At 35.3% G+C, this 18,751-nt stretch overlaps 1 protein-coding gene across 6 annotated transcripts in view; it reads right to left on the bottom strand.

Moving 5' to 3' along the window:
• The window catches only part of LOC101019996 (transcription factor 12), a 254,403-nt gene that overhangs the window by 209,462 nt on the left and 26,190 nt on the right, over nucleotides 1–18,751 (bottom strand). For 4 of the 6 annotated variants that reach the window (XM_031662545.1, XM_021941719.2, XM_031662548.1 and 1 more), the window contains exon 2: nucleotides 17,484–17,557. In XM_031662545.1, coding sequence (XP_031518405.1) covers nucleotides 17,484–17,555 — 72 coding nt within the window. In that variant the 5' untranslated portion in view covers nucleotides 17,556–17,557. Of the gene's footprint in view, nucleotides 1–8,867; nucleotides 8,930–17,483; nucleotides 17,562–18,751 lie in introns of those variants that run through there. The other 2 variants (XM_031662546.1, XM_031662549.1) reach the window with 1 other exon arrangement.

The raw sequence follows: 18,751 nt of genomic DNA, 5'->3' as shown, positions 1-18,751 counted from the left end.
GAGGTGGAGACTGCAGTGAGCTGAGATCGCGCCACTGCACTCCAGCGTGGGCGACAGAGTGAGGCTACATCTAAAAAATAATAACTATTATAATAAAAATAATAATAGTATGAGCATACGTTTGGTGATACCATTTGCCAGAACTTAGGTTAAAGGCTTTATTCATTTAATCTTTACAACACTATGAACTAGTCACTATTATTCCCATTCCACCGATGAGGCAAGACGCACAGAAAATTTACACAGCTCACCCAAAGTCTAACAGTAAATAGTAGGATGGGGACTTGAATCCAGGCTGTCTGTCCAGAGCCCACCATGCAATGTTGCCTTTCTAGTAATAACTGCTCCTCCCTACAACTATTGTGAATTGAACGGCTCAATGATAGGCTGAAGCCATACAAAATGAATAAATCTGTTCAAACAGTAATTCATAAGTGGTAAAGGAATGAAAGTAGGAAAATGCAACAACAAAACAAACAAAAACAAAAACAAAAAAATTTTAACTACCCAGTTTGGCAAATGGTGCTCACAATAGTGGAGACAGTCATAAGAGCTTTAGTGAACTGTTTGGACTGGGGGACTCTGATGAAGCCACAAACAAAATGGGAAATGGAAAAACCTCCACTGCTAAGTGGACATCTACTGCAGACATTTTTATGTACCGCAGAACTTTTCTCTTGCCCAAGGTGGGAATAGGTACAGTAGTCTTCTGGGATGCTAAGATAATTACCATGGAAAATGTAAACAGAGGCATCAAAAAACTTAGAGGCAAATTTCTACAGCATCAGAGCCAGTAGTCGAGTACCCTTATGTTAGATAAAGTTTATGATAATGATTTGGCAATTATAGTTAAGAATTAATATTCATTAATAATTAAATAGGAAAGGCTATGTAACTCCGTTCTAATAAAAGGCATCCGAATGGCCTAGCTGTAATGCACTGACAACTGCAGAAAAGGAAATTATTCACATAGATATCAAAATCTTTAGGGTCAGGGCCCTAAATCCAACATCAATTGAATGCTCAACAAGAGAAACAGCATGATAGGGGGCACTAGTCTTCCTTAGGGACTCTGATTTGTTGCAGCACTGAAGCTTCCCAGAAATAGCAACTGAATGCAAAAAGGCTTGTTAAGAGACAGACCTATCATCCCCTTCCCCAATTCCTAGACCTCTGAAATCAACAGTGATTATCTGGCTAAAGGACACAGGTGTCATGTGAATATTCCAACAAAGAACGGGCAATGAAGGAAGTCTTCATGTCTATTTAACACCAAAAGCAGACAGTACCCCTGCTTTCAGATGTACAGTATACAGTTTCTCTTGCAAAGTGTTCAGCAGTTGAAATGCTGGAACTCCCTTTGAAAAACAGAAAGGTTTCACTATCAAGTTATGAGAGGTAGGTGTAACTGTGCGTATATAACATATACAAAACCTAACTTTTAGAGATAATCTTTAAATGATAAATTAGCTTCTTAAAACTAAAATATAATCCTGTCAGTAGAGACTTGTATTTTCAATGAGCAGCTTAGTGAAATAACTCAACAGGTTTTTCTTGGATGTGGAATAATTCCTCATTTTTAACTTTTGTAATTTTTCAATTTGAAAGAGCATCTAAATTATTTTTTAAGAAAGTTACTGTTTTAATTTGAGAAAGCATTTTTAAAACGATATTTAAGTCTCCTTAAATATCCCAAAATCACAGCTTCAGAATCTGTGAGTCTTCCTATTAGTATGTTAATACTTTATAGATTTATTTAAAGAAACTATCTCTTCAGGTTAGCCCTTATAAATACAAAGAATAAAGGAAATAAATTCTAAATACACTGCCCTCCCATTTCCATAGCACTTTTGTAACTAAAGAACATTTTACTTATTTCTGCATGGTTGTCAGTCTCCTTTCACTGAAAAAAATCAGTAAATAAAGGCATTTCCTTCTCTAATGACGTTGGAGAACAAGGCTGAGGAACAACCGCCAGGGGCTACTCATTTCCCAGTTTGAGAAACATCTACTAGAATTGAATAAAATCACACAGCGGAGGGATTTTGTGGTTATTTGTGTGTCCAGATATACTGACTCGTATCTTACCTCAATTGATCTACTCAAACTATGTGAATTTATAAAAAATGAAAGCAGAAAAAGAACTACTGTTCCACTCCATCCCTACTCTACCAAAAAGTATTGATTTGTATCTTGGAGCAAGCATGAGATGTGGAAGTGCTAGCAATTCACATGGATTTTTTAATGCTTCTCAGTGGAAGCATCTCCATCCATGGCCATGATTCTAGTGTGAAAAGTAATATTCTTCATATAACATGGTATGAAAACACAAGTCAGCAACTTCATCTAGTACACAATCGAAGAAATAACTATCTGACCCATTACCAGAGAAAAACTCTATTCTGATGTGTGTATGTAAACTGTGAAGCAAGTTTAAGTGGCATTACTTTATTCGAATAGTTTCAGCTAATACATGTAATTAAAAGTAAAAAGCAGTTATTTCCTAAAAAGTAAAATTACACTTGAATTCAGACATTTAGTCCAAATTGATACTGCTTTACTATATTTGCACCCAATGCAAACTTTTCACATACTTACAAAAATATGAGTTAATTACATTTGCACAAAATATAAAATTTTCAGATACTTACATAGAAGACCAGCATTCCTTTCATAACAGGTCACAGTATTATCTTTCTTTTCTTATACCCTTCCTAGGACTATTAAAGCTAATTGTGACACAAACTGAATTATCTATGTGATCAAATATGAAGGTTTTCATCAGCAGCAATAACTGAAATGAATTTCCTGTCTGCTTTGAGTTCTAATATTTTTAATGCATACTGTCAATCTCTATCCTAAATGCCAGGTGTGTTTTTTGATACTTCATCTTCTCGTCTTACCTTCTCTCGATTTTTAGCCCCCATTTTCTCCTTCACTTCTCATCTTATTTTTTTACCTATCTCTTCATATATGTCAATCTACTTATTAATGAAATTAAAGAAATTAAAATATGTATATGGAAGAGTGACAATGCTTATGTATATATGTGTAGTATTGCCTATATTAGGCATTGTGCCAGATGATAGGATGCAAGAATAACTAAAAGTCTTTGCCTTCAAGGAGCTTACAGTCACAAGAAAAGAGAGACATTATCTGAAAATATTTTAATAAACTGAATAACCTTTTCATGAGGTCTGGGCCTGACATGCATGTACCACATTACAGCTTCCAAGGTTTGATTACTACAATTGGACTCCCTAGTAGTCTAGGGGGCAGGATGATAATAAACAGTAAAAATTTAAATGAAGTACAAACCAGTCTGCCAAATTACAAGTTAAACTTGCTGGGTTTTGTATGAAGAGTTTAGAAGATGCTGATACACCAGCACAGCTTCAAATGGGAGCACCAAAAGCAGAATAAATACTGTTAGGCAGGCAGAAGTCACATTAAGATTTGCTAAAGAATACCCTAAAGCAAAATGAAACATATTGATAACTGGAAAATAAAGTGTCAATCACAACTAAGTTTTATTGAGTAACGTGCCAGCACTGTTAACAATATCCATGCCATTCTGTCAGTTAATTTAACCCATATAACTTATATATTGAATAATACTATATTTCCCCCATCTCACAGATGAGACAATAAATGTGTTATTTAAGTTTGTGGTATCTAGTTAACAACAGGTAACTAACACAAAAATTAAAAAGAAGAAAATATTATTAACAATCTTGTCAATAAATTTGAAGAAGTAATACTTCTCAACTAATTCTTTCAGGCCAGGATTAGCATGATAACAAATTCTTACAAAGTACACACACAAGTTTTTTTTAAAAAGCTACAGATCCGCCAGGCATGGTAGCTCACGTCTGCGATCCCAGCACTTTGGGAAGCCGAGGTGGGCAGATCACTTCAGGTCAGGAGTTGGAGACCAGCCTGGCCAACATGGTGAAACCCTGTCTCTACTAAAAAAATACACAAATTAGGCAGACGTAGTGGCGGGTGCCTGTAATCCCAGCTCCTCGGGAGGCTGAGGCAGGAGAATCACTTGAACCTGGGAGGCGGAGGTTGCAGTGAGCTGAGATCGCGCCCCTGCATTCCAGCCTGGGTGACAGAGCAGGACTCCATCTCAAAAAAAAAAAAAAGAAAAAACAAACAAAACTACAGATCGATATTACCTGAATGTAAAAATTCTTAATATTTTAGCAAATTAAATCAAACAATTTAAAAATGGCAATACATACTAACCCAGTACTAGATAGCCCAGGAATGCAGCGTTGCTTTAATATTTTTAAAATATTAATCAATATAACTTCTATAGTGACACATTAAAAAGGAAAAATCATCTGACCATTTCAACAGATGCAGAAAAAATCCTTTATAAAATTCAACATCAATTTTTCTTAAATACTCTCAACAAATTACATTGACAAAGGAACTTCCTCGATCTAACAAATCACATCAATAAAATCTATAGCAATTATCATGCTTAATGGCGAAACACTGTCTATCCCTAACATTAGGAACAAAGTCCACTCTTAACCACATCTATTCAACATCATACTTGAAGTTATAGCCAATTCCATAAGGAAAAAAAAAATCTGGATTAGAAAGGAAAAAGTTAAATTCTCATAACTGACAGACAACACATTCTTCAAACAAAATCCTCCAGAACGTCCAAAAAAGCTACCATAACTAGTGAGTTTAGCAAGGTTTCAGGACGCATCGTCAATATACAAAAATCATTGTCTTATATATTAGATATGAGCCAAAAAATGCAATTAAAATACTTATAACAGATCAAAAATTATGAAACATTTAGTTAATAGATTAAACAGAAGATGTGCAAGACTTGTTCACTAAAAACTATCTAAAAATACTAACAGAGATCATGTCACCGCACTCCAGCCTGGGCGCCAGAGCAAAGCCTTGCGAAAAAGTTAAAAAAAAAAAAAAAAAAATATATATATATATATATATGGAAAGTAAAGATTTAAATATGGAGATACATCATATGCATGAATTGAAAGCCTCCACACTGTTAAGATCCCCTCCAACTGATCTACAGAATCAATGTAATCCTAATCAAAATCCTACACAGCTTAGTAGAAACTGACATACTGGTTTTAAAATCTCCAATGTATACGCAAACAACATAGAATAGTTCAAACAATTTTGAAACAGAATAACAAGGTGGAAGACTTATACTACCTGATACCAAGATTTATTTTAAAGGTATAGAAATCAAGACAGTTACGGTATTGGTGTGAAGATAAATCAGTAAAACAGAATACAGAGCCCAGATATCGATCCTCACATATATGGTCAACAGACTTTTAACAGAGATAACAAGTTAACTCAATGGGAGGGAAGAAAAATCTTTTCAACAAATGGTGGTGGCAAACTGGACAGCCTTACAAAAAAAAAAATTAACGTTGACCCTGACTTGACATCTTATACAGAAACAAACTCACAAAGGATCATAGATCTAAGTTAAGAGCTAAATGTTTACACTGCCTAACTTGCTATTTCTTGAGACTGCTACTAGCAGTCAAACTACATTTCTTAAGTAATATCGAGGGCATTCTATGATGGAAAAAAATGTAGGAAGAAGTTTATTCTTCTCCTTTCGTAAAGATTATCATTTACTACCACCTATTAAAAACGAAGAAACCTAATACCACAAAAAGCCCATTTAACTAATACATAAATGTTTTAGACTACGAAGCTCTGTATTTGTACACTGCTTGTTAATATGCCATTAAGGACAGTTTGAGAAATTATGATCTTATTCAAAATTTTTGTTTTACACATTAGAAATCTGATGCCCATCCGAACACAGTGGCTCATGCCTATAATCTCAGCACTTCAGGAGGCCAAGGCAGGAGGATCACTTGAGCTCAGGAGTTTGATAACAGCATGGGCAACATAAGTGAGACCCTGTCTCTACAAAAAATTAGCCAGACATGGTGGCACAGGCCTGCAGTCCCAGCTACTTGGGAGACTGAGGCAGAGGATCACTTGAGCCCAGGGGGTCAAGGCTGCAACAGGCCATGATCGTGTCACTGTACTCTCTAGCCTGGGCAACAGAGCAAGACCCTGTCTCAAATTTAAAAAAGAAAAAAAGAAAAAAGAAAGAAAGGCAGAAACCTCATGTCATATCCAGAAAAAGTGACCCATTTGACCAAGTTCATTTGTCTAATGAGAGAACTCAGGCTTAAATTCTCTGTTCCTTGTGTTACAAAACAGATTATCATTTTCACTTTGTATACAATATGCCCTGGAGGTTTCATAAGCAAATATTCCTTCTATTTCTGGACTTTTACGCTCCCCTAGGCCATCCTTATCACAGCTTTTATCATTCTACTGTACAATAATCTCTGTTTTTCCCATAAGAATGAGGACTCCCTTTATGAAATATAAACTGATGATTTTTGTTTTGCACAACTAATTTCAGTGACAAGAAAACAGTGAAATCTCAGTAAAAGCTTCATGAATGAAAGGAGTTGGAAAAAAAGGATTTCCATGTTAACAACATAAAGATGTGCGTACAGAATTCCAAGAGACTACAAAACTCGAAGTAGGAAAGAAAGATACTGAGGAAAAATAATATAAGGAAGTAAGGCAAAATTAGTGGAAAATCAAGAGTAATATGCAGACAGCAAAAACTCAGAAAAGTCAACTCAATAAGATGCAACAGTATTACCAACATGGAGAAGATATTTGGTTCAGAACAGCTGGCACTTAATTGCTTAATCACAAAATAATTTCCAGACCTAAACACCAGAATATACTCTGCTCCACGCACAAAGCAACAAACTGATTACGATGTAAAATGACATTTAAGTAATTATTTCATTTTATAAGAAGAAGGTTAAAATATCAGTTCAATATGTTGAAGGGAAACATTTCAAGCTTGTTCTCAGAATAAAAGTGTTTAAGTATATGACAACAAAAATACATGACACAAAAATCTAACAATTATTGATGACACCAATCCTTTGGCCTACATAAGCTAATTTAGGTCTCTTAAATGCCTTAGAGATGCATATCCCTTTAAACAGATTTGAGGAACTGAAACCTCTTCCTTTCCTAGACTGTATTAATCTGCAATCTGTTATAAGAATATAGATTTGCATAAATTTACATTCATAAGAATGTGGGTTGCCCTATTTCTTTTCCCCAATAATCTCCAAATCCCAAGATGTGCAATACAGAACTTTCCAAAAGTTCAAGTGTGGTGCTACACCTCTCTAATCCCAACTATTCAGGAGGCTAAGGTGGGAGAGACACTTGAGCCTGGGAGGTCAAAGCTGCAGTAAGCCATGACTGTGCCACTGCATTTCCAGCCTGGGCGACAGAGCAAGACCCTGTCTCAAACAAACAAACTTCTTGCTGGGTATTTAAAAACTCCAATAGTTCATCATCTTTTCAGGACATACTCCAGTAATTCAAAACAGCTGCCTCTCCAATGACCATCCAAGATTTGAAAAATTCCTAACATCTTTTTTATTTTTTAAATCAAAATGGGCATGAAATTTCTCATGGGAGTGTAAAAAGAAGTACAATGTATAGATTTCCATATGAGCTAAATACTGTATAAAACTTCCTCTATTAATTCTTGCACACTTCCTATGAGAAAAATCTCTTTGGAGATGAGAAATCTGAGGCTCAGAAATTAACTCTCTCGTCCAAGGTAAAATAGAGTGGTAAAAACTAGAAGCAAACATGTCTGATTCATCCTATAGCTCATTTTTTTAAATGTATAAAATGTAAATACTGTTTTTATAAGAAGTAAGACGGCAGTACTGTTATCTTAAAACTTCTAGAGACTCTGTCCTTAAAGTCCTGCACAAGTAGAAATAACCGTTCTGGGGTCTCTTATAATTTGGCAAATGCAACATAGTAAAAAGGGACAGTAATTTAGAGACAGCCTGGATAAAGTCCTAAGTATTTAATATCTGGTAAGTTATCTACCTTTTCTAAGCTTCAATTCTGTCACCTCTAAAATGGAGAGGATTTTAAAAATGGCTTCTTGGTGAGCTGGTGTGAAGATCAAAGCAGGTAACGTGAAAGTGTGTAAGCTAAATTGTGACAAGTGCTGGTTACGATTTCATTGTTATTAATTTAAAAACCCAAGTGGGTTCAAAAAAACACGTTCAGCCAGAATTTATCCTACTTTTTATTCCCACGAATAAGCAATCTCTAAACTTAGGGAAAAAATATTAAACAGGCTGTCAAGAAAGACCTCAACAATTACAAAAAGGGACATAAAGATTCAAAGATTAATATGCTTTGATTTTTACTTATTAACTTTAAAATCTGAACAATTAGTTAGAAGATTAAAAAAGAAAACTACAGAGATTAGATCAGTCCTGATCAAGATGTTATTTCATGGGCCTACAAAGTTAATTACAGTAAGGTGAGAAATTGACATGAAGGTTATTTCCAAAAAGATCTACAGCAAAGCCCCCCAGTAAGTATTGTCCCCAGGAAGAAAGGCTAGTCTGAAAAAAACATGAAGCTTTAATTGTCTTAAAATGGAAACATGGACAATCTGATCAGTAGGTGCTTTCTTTCACTTTAAATATCTGCTGGCAAGAGATTTAAAGGTGCTTACATCATCACAACCCAATTTTTTCTTATCCAAAAACATTAATGTTATAATTTATAGGCAGGTGCTGTTTCAAACAGAACTAAGAGTAAAAACATTTTACTCTTATGGTTTTATTTAAATCTAACTTTAAAACACACCCATTTTCTTACTCAAAGTTTTCTTCATATTCAGAGCATTCAGAAGGAGCAGTTATATAACAAAACAGAGATTAATGGGAACATAGATGCAATATATAGAAAACACTTACTTTAATTCTCTGACCCTTCTGTCTTGCTTTGCTATTTAACTGCTTCATCTCGTGTATTGTACCTGAGATCAAGAGGCATAAAATACTATTTCAAAATTTGTGTGTCCTTTCTAATTACTGTATTTGATCTCCTAGTAGCTATAAAACGTATACTTTTTTCCCTTCAAAAATAAAAATAGCAAACACACAATTTTGAGAAAATATCTATACTAGAGAAGAAAAAGTAACACTAATCTTTTACCCATCAATGCTGACAAAAGGGACAACTGAGTAAAAGCTATTTTATATTTCTTTATTCATACAACTCGATTTTCCCAGGTATTAATATAAGGAAAACTATTTATCAAAATCAAGCAATCTGGTTTAATACAATCATAGCTAACTTGACAAAGCCTAAATAAAAAACACATCAAGTTTAATTCAGGAGTTATCATTTTGTGGGTGAAGTGAGTCTACATTATTTTATATCTTTCCCAGTCACCTAGTTGTACCAGTTTTGTGTTTTCCCCTTTGTGAAATTTCTTATATAACTTTGCAATCTGGCTCCTATCCTCCGAATCCAAGTCTTATTTCATTATGAGTGGGTCTATGTACCATCTTTTCAGATCATCCTATTTTTTGCCACTCTTTCACCTTGGATCCATTCTTCATACCACAGTAAGTTAATATTTATAAAACATTTTGTGTATAAAATCTATTTTTAATTGGCTCCCAAAGAATAGATAACATTTTTTTTACAGAAATGTTATCCAGCCTCATCTCATACTATTTTCCCACAAAAGCTGATTTATTATCTACCGAATTTTGTAATGAGACCACTGTACTGTCTCCATCATTCCACATTTCCAGACTTTCTTCCAGCCCTATTCAAATGCTATCTATCCTTTAAGAGTCTACTCAAACACTTCCTCCTCTATTAAGTCTTTCTTGACCATCCAAAGTAATCTCTCCCTCCTCTGGAATCTCATAGTAGCCAATAAAATTATTTTGGTAATTAACTATTTGCTGTCTAATTATAGCGTCTCCACTTCTGTCTTAAAAGAGTTAAAAAGTTTTCTGGTTTTTTTTTTTTTTTTTTTTTGAGATCAGGTTTCACTCTGCCACCAGGGCTACAGTGTAGTGGTGCAATCTTGGCTCACTGCAACCTCTGCCTCCCCAGCTCTAGAGATTCTCCTGCCTCAACCTCACGAGTAATTGGGACTACAGCCAACACCACAACTGGCTGAATTTTTTCTTTTTTTTTCTTTTTTTTAAGAGACGGTGTTTCGCCATGTTTCAGAGGCTGGTGTTGAACTCCTGGACTCAAGCGATCCACCTGCCTCAGCTTCCCAAATTGCTGGGATTACAGCTGTGAGCCAGCAACTTTTTTTTTTTCTTCACTACAGCCTCGATCCCTGGGTTCAAGCAATCCTCTCACTTCAGCCTCCTGAGTAGCTGGGACCACAGCTGCACACCACCAGGCCTGGCTATTTTTTTTTTCTCTATTTTTTGTAGAGAGGGTGCTCTCATTTTGTTGTCCAGGCCAGTCTCAAACTCTTGGGCTCAAGCAATCCTCCCATTTTAGCCTCCCAATGTGCTGGGTTTACAGGCGTTGAGCTACCATGCCCAGCCTAAAAAGTAACTCTTTAGGCAAATATGACTTATATGTCTAAGCATATTTCCTGAACTATAAGATACACATTTATTCACCTTTAACATTTAAGAAACTGAATGCATTTACAAATCTCAGCATCTTAAAATTGGGGGATCATGGTTAAGTCCAACCTCCCGAAAAGCAGGCCACCTATACTGTTCTTATGCCACTGGGCTCTGCTGGAGGAAGGAAACTACAAGTTGCCTCTGCCCACAGACACACTCTTAAGGCATCTGCTGTCAAATGTAAATGAACTACCCACCAGTTCCTTCTACACCTCCAGGCAGTATGACCCTGCTGAGGTCAGAATGCCTTCTGTTTTTTGTATAGATAGCACATTAGAAAAACCAAGGTTCTATTATCCTATTTCTAACTCACTACCTACAAACTATAGAGAGGTTCTTAGCCAAGCTCGTCCACATTAACGAAAAAATACTGAACTCCTGTTAAGAATGGAGAGAGTACTAAACAAAATTAAAGTTCCCTTTAGCCATATCTGGCAGGAATGGTCCAGGATTTGCAAGAGAAATGACATTAATCTCATCCAGATAATCTTATAGGCTGATTTTAGTTTCCATAAAATCTGAAAGCTTATGTTTACTTTCATTGAGTTTTTATTTAATTTTGTTTCCCTTATCCCAAGTCCCCAATCTATGGCTTTGCCTATGAACTTTAGAAGACTGGAGAAATACTTAAATCCTTGTATCCATGTATTTTCATTTTCAACCTAGTTGGGTCTATGAGGTTGCTGTCTGTTTGTGTTTTTGACATCTGTTAAATGACCACTGCTGATGCTTTTTAAATGAACGGAATCCTCTTATCCCTTCATTGCTATAGGTATCGGAAGTCATAGCATCTATTAAAACAAAAAGCCTCAGAACATACCTACTATTATCTCTTAATAATAAAAAAAAAAATCTCTGATATCATCTTGTGCTGAATCATATACAGCAGCTAAATCAAGTATTTTAAAGCTAAATCATTATCACACACTGGTTTTCCATTTTCTACTAACAGGTATAAGCCCCAAACTTTAGTGAGGTAGTTATTATTAGTACCCATCCCCTTTAAATCAATGAAAAAAGAAAAAAAGATAAAGGTAAAAACAAATAACTTGCCCAGAGTCACAGAGTGAGGAGGTAGAAGTGCCAGAAATAGAACCCAAAACAGCTTGATTTTAATGCTCAAGCTCTTAAATTCTATGCCATTCTACCCCACAATACACTATACTTGCTAGGTAAACTGTTCTATCATATTATGTCCCATGTCCTCTTTTATCAGCTGCAGACCCTCTTCTCTTTTCACCTTTCTCTTCTCTCTTGTCCCATTCCTTCAGGATATGGCAGAAAATGTATAGTTCTTTGAGTTGGGAAGTACTAAAGTAAAGGGGTTAAAAAGCACTAGCATAAGATTCAGAATATCTGAGTTCTGTCATGCCAGAGGCTGTCATTAACTAGTCACACGGCCTAGCCAAATCTCTACATACAGCACAAATCTACACTTGGTCAAATCTCAAACTTGTCGTTTCAGTTTCCTCATGTATGAAATAAAGAGACAGAATATATATAACCAATGCATCTTTCAGTTTTGAAAATTCTATGATACTGTAAAACACAGACGGAAGAAAGAGCAAAAAGATAAATGACTTTCATTCTGCAAGCCATAATACAGATAGAAGAGAAAACCATGGTGGATATTTAGCAATTTATTTTTTTAAAAAGCACCCAAGCTCTACTCAATTTAATGTAGCTTCTTTTTTAAAAAAATAACTACTATAAGATTATATATAGGCTGAAAAATGTTCATGATTAAAATGCCAACTCTTGATCACTGATGATTCCTATAAATCTAATTCCTATCAGCAGTTTCCTATCAATGAAGTCAATTCTACCTTTTAAATTAAGGACTGACCAACTCTATATCTTAGAAAAGAGCATCAATATACTTCTCTCTCTCCCACTCCTACCCCAGGATGCAAAACTCAATGGTACTTTAATACTCCAGAGCTTGGCATAGGTTGGCTAACACAGTTAAAAAGGCAGAGAAACCAAGATGACCTGGCCTCTTGACATTACCACAAACTCAAATAACTAGACATTCTAGAAACAGAATTTGTACATCAAGAAATATAACTATGAAAATGTACTTCAAATTATTATAAATAATAGTAATAGCAGTTTTCACTTATTATATCAATAAATGAAATACTTCACACCTATTATTACATTTCATCTTCACCAAAACCCTACAAAATACGTGTAAAATTATCATAATTTTAGAGACCAGAAAACTAAGACACATAGAAGTAACTTTCCCATGGTCACACAGTACGTTTCCAAATCACTTATTACCATTAATACCACCACCACCTACTTCAAGCTTCATCTTAAATCAACGTTGATTCTTTCCTTCCTCAACCTCCCAGCTTAATTAATCTAGTAAATCTAATGATTGTTGCCCGATTTGATTATATTCAGCAAACATGTATAGAGCACCCATTACGTATAAGGTGTTATACTAGAAAGACTGGTAACTTTTATATCCAAGTTTGGCAGGAAGAGACTGTTGCTTTCCCAAGAAAGAAATGAACAGTTGAAGAAGAAGGGAAATTGATTTTATTTATGTCCTTCATACATTTAAAAGAAATAAAAGTAGTTAAATTAAGCATGACTGAGTTGGCAAATAATTCTCACATATGACACTTAGAATACAGCATATTTGCAAATGTATCCATGTGTTTAAATTCATGTAATTGTTAAATACAGATCTAGTGAATTCTGAGATACATGGGTTTAAGGCTAACACTTATATAGCACTCATCACATATCAGACATTGATCTATGCAATTTCCATATATTGCCTTATTTAATCCTCAACAACCTCATGAAACAGATATCATTATCCCCATTTCACAGATGAATAAACTGAAGTACACTAGATTTAAATAACTTGTCCAGAATCTCACAGGTAGTAAGTGGCAGAGTTATGATTTATACCCAAGCAGTATGATTTCACAGTCTGTGCTCTTAAGCGCAGCCTTCCGAAGACAAAAAAAAAAAAAAAAAAAATCTGAAACTAGAATAAGTCATTAACACTTTAGTGAACAAGAACAACCACAATATTCTCTGGTCTTTATGCCTAGTACACCAACATTTCTATGCAATAAAGAATAAAAAACAAGGGAGAGAGGGAACAAACTCATTAACTAAATCTCTTGCCCATGTCTAAACTACCTGAGATTTTAATCACTCCTTTCAGTCTCAGGTGCTTTACCTTTATCACCACATTCACAAATTTCTAAAACTGGAAGTGCTATTCACAACATGATTCTATCTATATGTTCATGTGTGTGTCTATGCTCTCTGTACAGGTGGGCAGCAGGTGAAGACTGCAGAAACCAGGACTCTAACAAAAGTCGAGAGGTCTGCAGCTTACAAACCACAAATGTTGTGTTCCTTCCCTCTGGGTGTCTCAAACATGCTGAGACATGCTTAGGAAATGTGAAATCCACATTGCCTAAGAATGCTGACCATGCCTACCATTTCTTCTATAACCACTCTTAGGCACAATGTCTATTTTTATGTCAACCTAGTGAAATCTCTTCACTGAATGGACTGCTGTAGGCACTTCTGATAACCAGAAACTTAACCACCTCTACACTGCAAGGCTACTTTTCAGGTGGATTTGGTAAAAGCAGGGGCAGACACAGACTGCAGCTGTGCTAGAGTGACTTTTCCTAATTCTGAAAGAATGGGTATAAGCCTAACACGGAGATGAGAAGTTTGTGACCACTTAACTACGTGACTCAGGTGGAGCTCATTTACGCACCAAGGCTACTATAGTAGCACGATATCTTACAATTAAAGTCAGGACCCTCTAAGGCAACTAGCGTACATAGCAAACATTTCCCTTGAAAAGCTATTAAATAAAGAATAAGTTCAATCAACATGACTTTGTGTAGCTACTCCCATACAGTAACATATAATTATACAATATTAATAGGGTTCATTTGCCAAATACGGTTTCATATTATTGTAAAGAAAGTATTGTTTCTCCCTTATAGTTTAGCATGGGAATGGGAGAGGGATAGAATGGCAGCTCAGACAGTTCAATTCATGTAAGTTTAAAGCATGTATATTGTATCTCCAACAAATTACTAAATTTGCAGTATCTAATACCCTTTTTTTGGCCTACTAAGCATTTTTAAATGTCATAAAAAGTATAATAAAAAATTTCCATTTAGTGATGTTACTGAAAATCAAATTATTTTTAAATAATGCAATTTGCTGACAGAAATGTAATATTTACATAATATGATAAAGTCTAAATAAATTTCATTTACGTGATTTCTACTGAAGTATCTGCAATTTCACTGTTTTAGTTGACAAATTTTTAACAAGTCAAAACTAGTCTTTAGCCAACATTAATATTTATTTTTGAATTTAAGAACCTCAATGTACTTAAATAAGAATTTAAGAAATTCAATATACTAAAATAGGAGAATGAAGTACTTTAGTTGAGATTCTTATTAACACAATTATACCCATTTACGCTTATGATTATGAAAAAAAATGGTCAAGATGGTGAATGGTATTAAAAGATGAAACCCCAAAAGCTGATAATTTCCCTATAAAGTAGTACTGAGGGAGGCTTCAAAGACAACCATAAAGTTCTCCTTGGCAAGAAGAGTTAAAGGGAATAACAGCTGGAAATTGGATCCAGATTTCTGTTTGAAAATGATACCAAAAATCTCTTAACTATCTCACCAAACCTTTTAGATTTAGACGATGACTAGGATAGAAGGAGAAAAATTAGTGAAAGAGTGGATTTCAATGGCAACAAAAATAAAGAAGGGTAGCATTAAATCTTCACTCTATCTGATCTCTCAATAGACAGTCAGAAATACATATGCGGTTCTACGGTTCTATGAAAACTAGCTTACTACATAATCAATTTAACTTTTCACTGTACATAATACATACTAAAAATAAACTAAGTAAAATACAGCATTTCAGTTTAACCTATAAATAGCAAAAAGAAAAGAAAGATTTGCTTTGGATTTCATGTCTGAAGGTAAACTTAATTTGAAGATCATAAATTACTTAAGTGTTTGGATACATTAGTATGTTTTTTTCTCCTAAAATCCTATGCAGCACTCAAGGGGGGCAGTGGGGGAGTGGGGAACAGTGAAGAAAGCCTGAAAGAGAGATAAATATAAGGCACCCAGCCACCATTTAATACATTCTAAGAAATAACATGTTATTACAAAGTAACTCAAGCCTCTGAAAAAAATAATCCAATATTAATTAGTAGTATTGTGGGTTTCCCACTAAACTCCTACCTTCAAAATCTAAACTGGATCCTATCTCACATGTTCATAATAATACTCAAAGAATCAGAAACGTTTAAGAGTGGAAGGAAATTTGGACATCAACCAGTTTAAGTAGCCTCAAGACAAAAACAATGCGTCCAAGATTAAATGGCTAAGACAAAAATAATGTGTCCAAGATTAAATGGCTGATTCACAACACAGTTGATAGTAAAATTCAAGTCCTGACATACTCAGCATACGGCTCTTTACACTACAATGTAGCTTTCTCAGCCTCTGATTCCCAAAAGTGAAACACAAAAACCCACCTTTAACAGCCTCTTTATGCATCTTTTTGGATTCCATATGACTATCCCAGTTCTTTCCAAAGGATTTAAGATAAGTTATACATAGGCTACAGCCAAATACAACAGTAAAACCCCGTATTTTAAAAGGTATTTTAACTCAGCATTTTTCAAAGCAAACTTGTGTAATCCATACTGAGACTATGCATTTCAATCACTTACTCAGTTTTCCTCCCATTAACGCAATTTGCTTCTAGGGTTAACTACCCATAAATCTTAAGCTTGTCTCTTTCTTCTCTTGGTTAATTCTGAGAGAAATGAGAAATTCATTCACTTAAAGTATGGCCTTTTGGAAGTCTCTCTCTCTCTTTCTCTTTTCTTTTCTTTTCTTTTTTTTTTTTTGAGATGGAGTCTCACTCTGTGGCCCAGGCTTGAGTCCAGGGGCATGATCTTGGCTCACTGCAACTCTGCCTCCCAGGTTCAGTGATTCTCCTGCCTCAGCCTCCCAAGTAGCTGGGACTACAGGTGCCCACCCCCACGCCTTGGCTAATTTTTGTACTTTTAGCACAGACAGGGTTTCACCATGTTGGCTAGGCTGGTCTCGAACTTCTGACTTCAAGTGATCCACCTGCCTCAACCTCCCAAAGTGCTGGGATTACAGGCATGAACCACTGTGCCCAGCCTGGAAAAGTCTCTCTTAACCCCGTCAGTTTACCAGAGAAAGTCTGGGAGCAGAGTGCTTAATTTTATTCCAATTCTTTGATCTAATTTTCCATTTCCTGGTCTCATTTTATAAAGTTTTGGGGTTTTTTCTTTTTGTTTTTTGTTGGAAAGGGCTCTAACCTTGTGACCTTAGTGTGTAGAAAGATGGCTTTGTCCTATTTCCTCTTAATTGTTAACCAAGAAATGTCATCCGTAATGTCTGTTTTGATATGCTTCCAAAAGGCAGGGCTACTGAGTTCCTGATGCAAAGGGCTGATGACTGTTGAAGCAAGGATGAGGGAGAGAGGCTGGAAGCTGGTACGTTGAAAGCCACTGCCATCTCGCAAAGCAAATAAACCAAACATATAGAAAAATGGCTAAATACATATGGAGAGCACTTAGGCATTCCAAGCTCTTTAGTACAGAGTACTGTAGACAGTTCAGGTGTACAAATAACACCAAGAATATTTAACTGTAGGAAATAAAATAAATCTCCAAAGTTTGACAGCTTATAAAAAGAACTAAATGTACCAAAAAGGTACTGGGTATTCTATATTTCCATGAAAAGAAATTAATTTTCATTTCTCATAAGAAACAGAGAATATATGAAAGAAATTACTTAGTCTGCCAAATTACAGTTTTAATCAAGGGTTGATCAGCAAACTTACTCTAGATGAATCATAGGAAGGACTTGGTTGACCACTTGTTCCCCAAGATGTTGTACCTCCTCTTTCATCCATACCTAAAAAGAGAAGAGAATAAAAGATATATCTGAAAACATACTTTTGTGGATTTTTTTTGGTATGGGACAGCAGAGTACAATTCAGCAAGTGGTATTTGCGTTTTCATGGAACAGCTAAGTACCAATCCTTGCCTCAGAAACCTGTAAAATATAAGTTACTTCAAAGTATCTTCATCATTGTTCCATCAATCCTCAAGCAATACCCTATGTAAATTATAGAAATTCAGAATTAAAATATTTCTTTGCAGACTTTAGGATGGGTCATAGTCTCTCCATCTCGCCCCATGCCCTGCACTGCTACTTCTAGAAGTAGATGAACTCCCAAACTTTGTCTGGTTTAGTATTGCCTACATGAAAACATGAATAATTCATTCCTCATAGTTAAGCCCTAGAAAATGAAGCAAGACAATCATATGATTTAATAAAGTTGGTTTCTTTCTGATCACTGATCAGATATTCTTAACTGATGACATCAAACTGAATCTAACTATATCAACCATATCAAATCAACATTAGTTATATAAAATCAAAATGACACTTTTGTGGTAACAGTTCCATCTCTTCTAAAATAACACACAATTTGATTTCAAATAAACAGTTCCACTCTTATGAAGGTGGCAAAAGAAAATTCACAGTGAGAAATAATGAGTTGCCATAACCAACAAAACAATTCATTGTGCACCCTTAATGCATCTTCGGATACTTGGGTTCCATTATTTTCACCTCCCAATCAGTCCCCAGAAAAAGCTGGAAGACTTGGATATCTCTCAATTCAGTCATTTCTACCTCTTCTGTTTTGAAGACTCCAGTCTTTTTCATCTTTGACTGCTAGCAGAGTACACTTCTCTAACCCCTTCTGAGTTTCATTCTATGATGAAATTCATCAACACAGAAATAGTTGACTTCTTTCTTTCATTCTTTCATGAGAACAGCCTGGATATTACAACGATAACATTCTGCTAAGTTTAGAAATTATCTTTCTTTCAAGATATTCCTGGAAGTCCCTCTGTAATTTCCCTGTAATTTAGGTGAGAATGTGGTATGTAATAAATTAAATGCCACACATTCTCCACTAATTTGCAATGATTACCATGGCTCTTTTATAGTGACAGAATTACCAAATTGAAAGGATGGGTAACAAAAAGCAGGGAAGGGAGATGGGTCAGCTTCCAAAGTAGAATGTACTAATTACTA

The sequence above is a fragment of the Papio anubis genome, unplaced genomic scaffold (genome assembly GCF_008728515.1).
Source record: "Papio anubis isolate 15944 unplaced genomic scaffold, Panubis1.0 scaffold74, whole genome shotgun sequence".
Lineage (NCBI taxonomy): Eukaryota > Metazoa > Chordata > Mammalia > Primates > Cercopithecidae > Papio > Papio anubis.
Note: the sequence above shows the minus strand (reverse complement) of the source record. Positions and strands in the feature narration are given on the sequence as shown.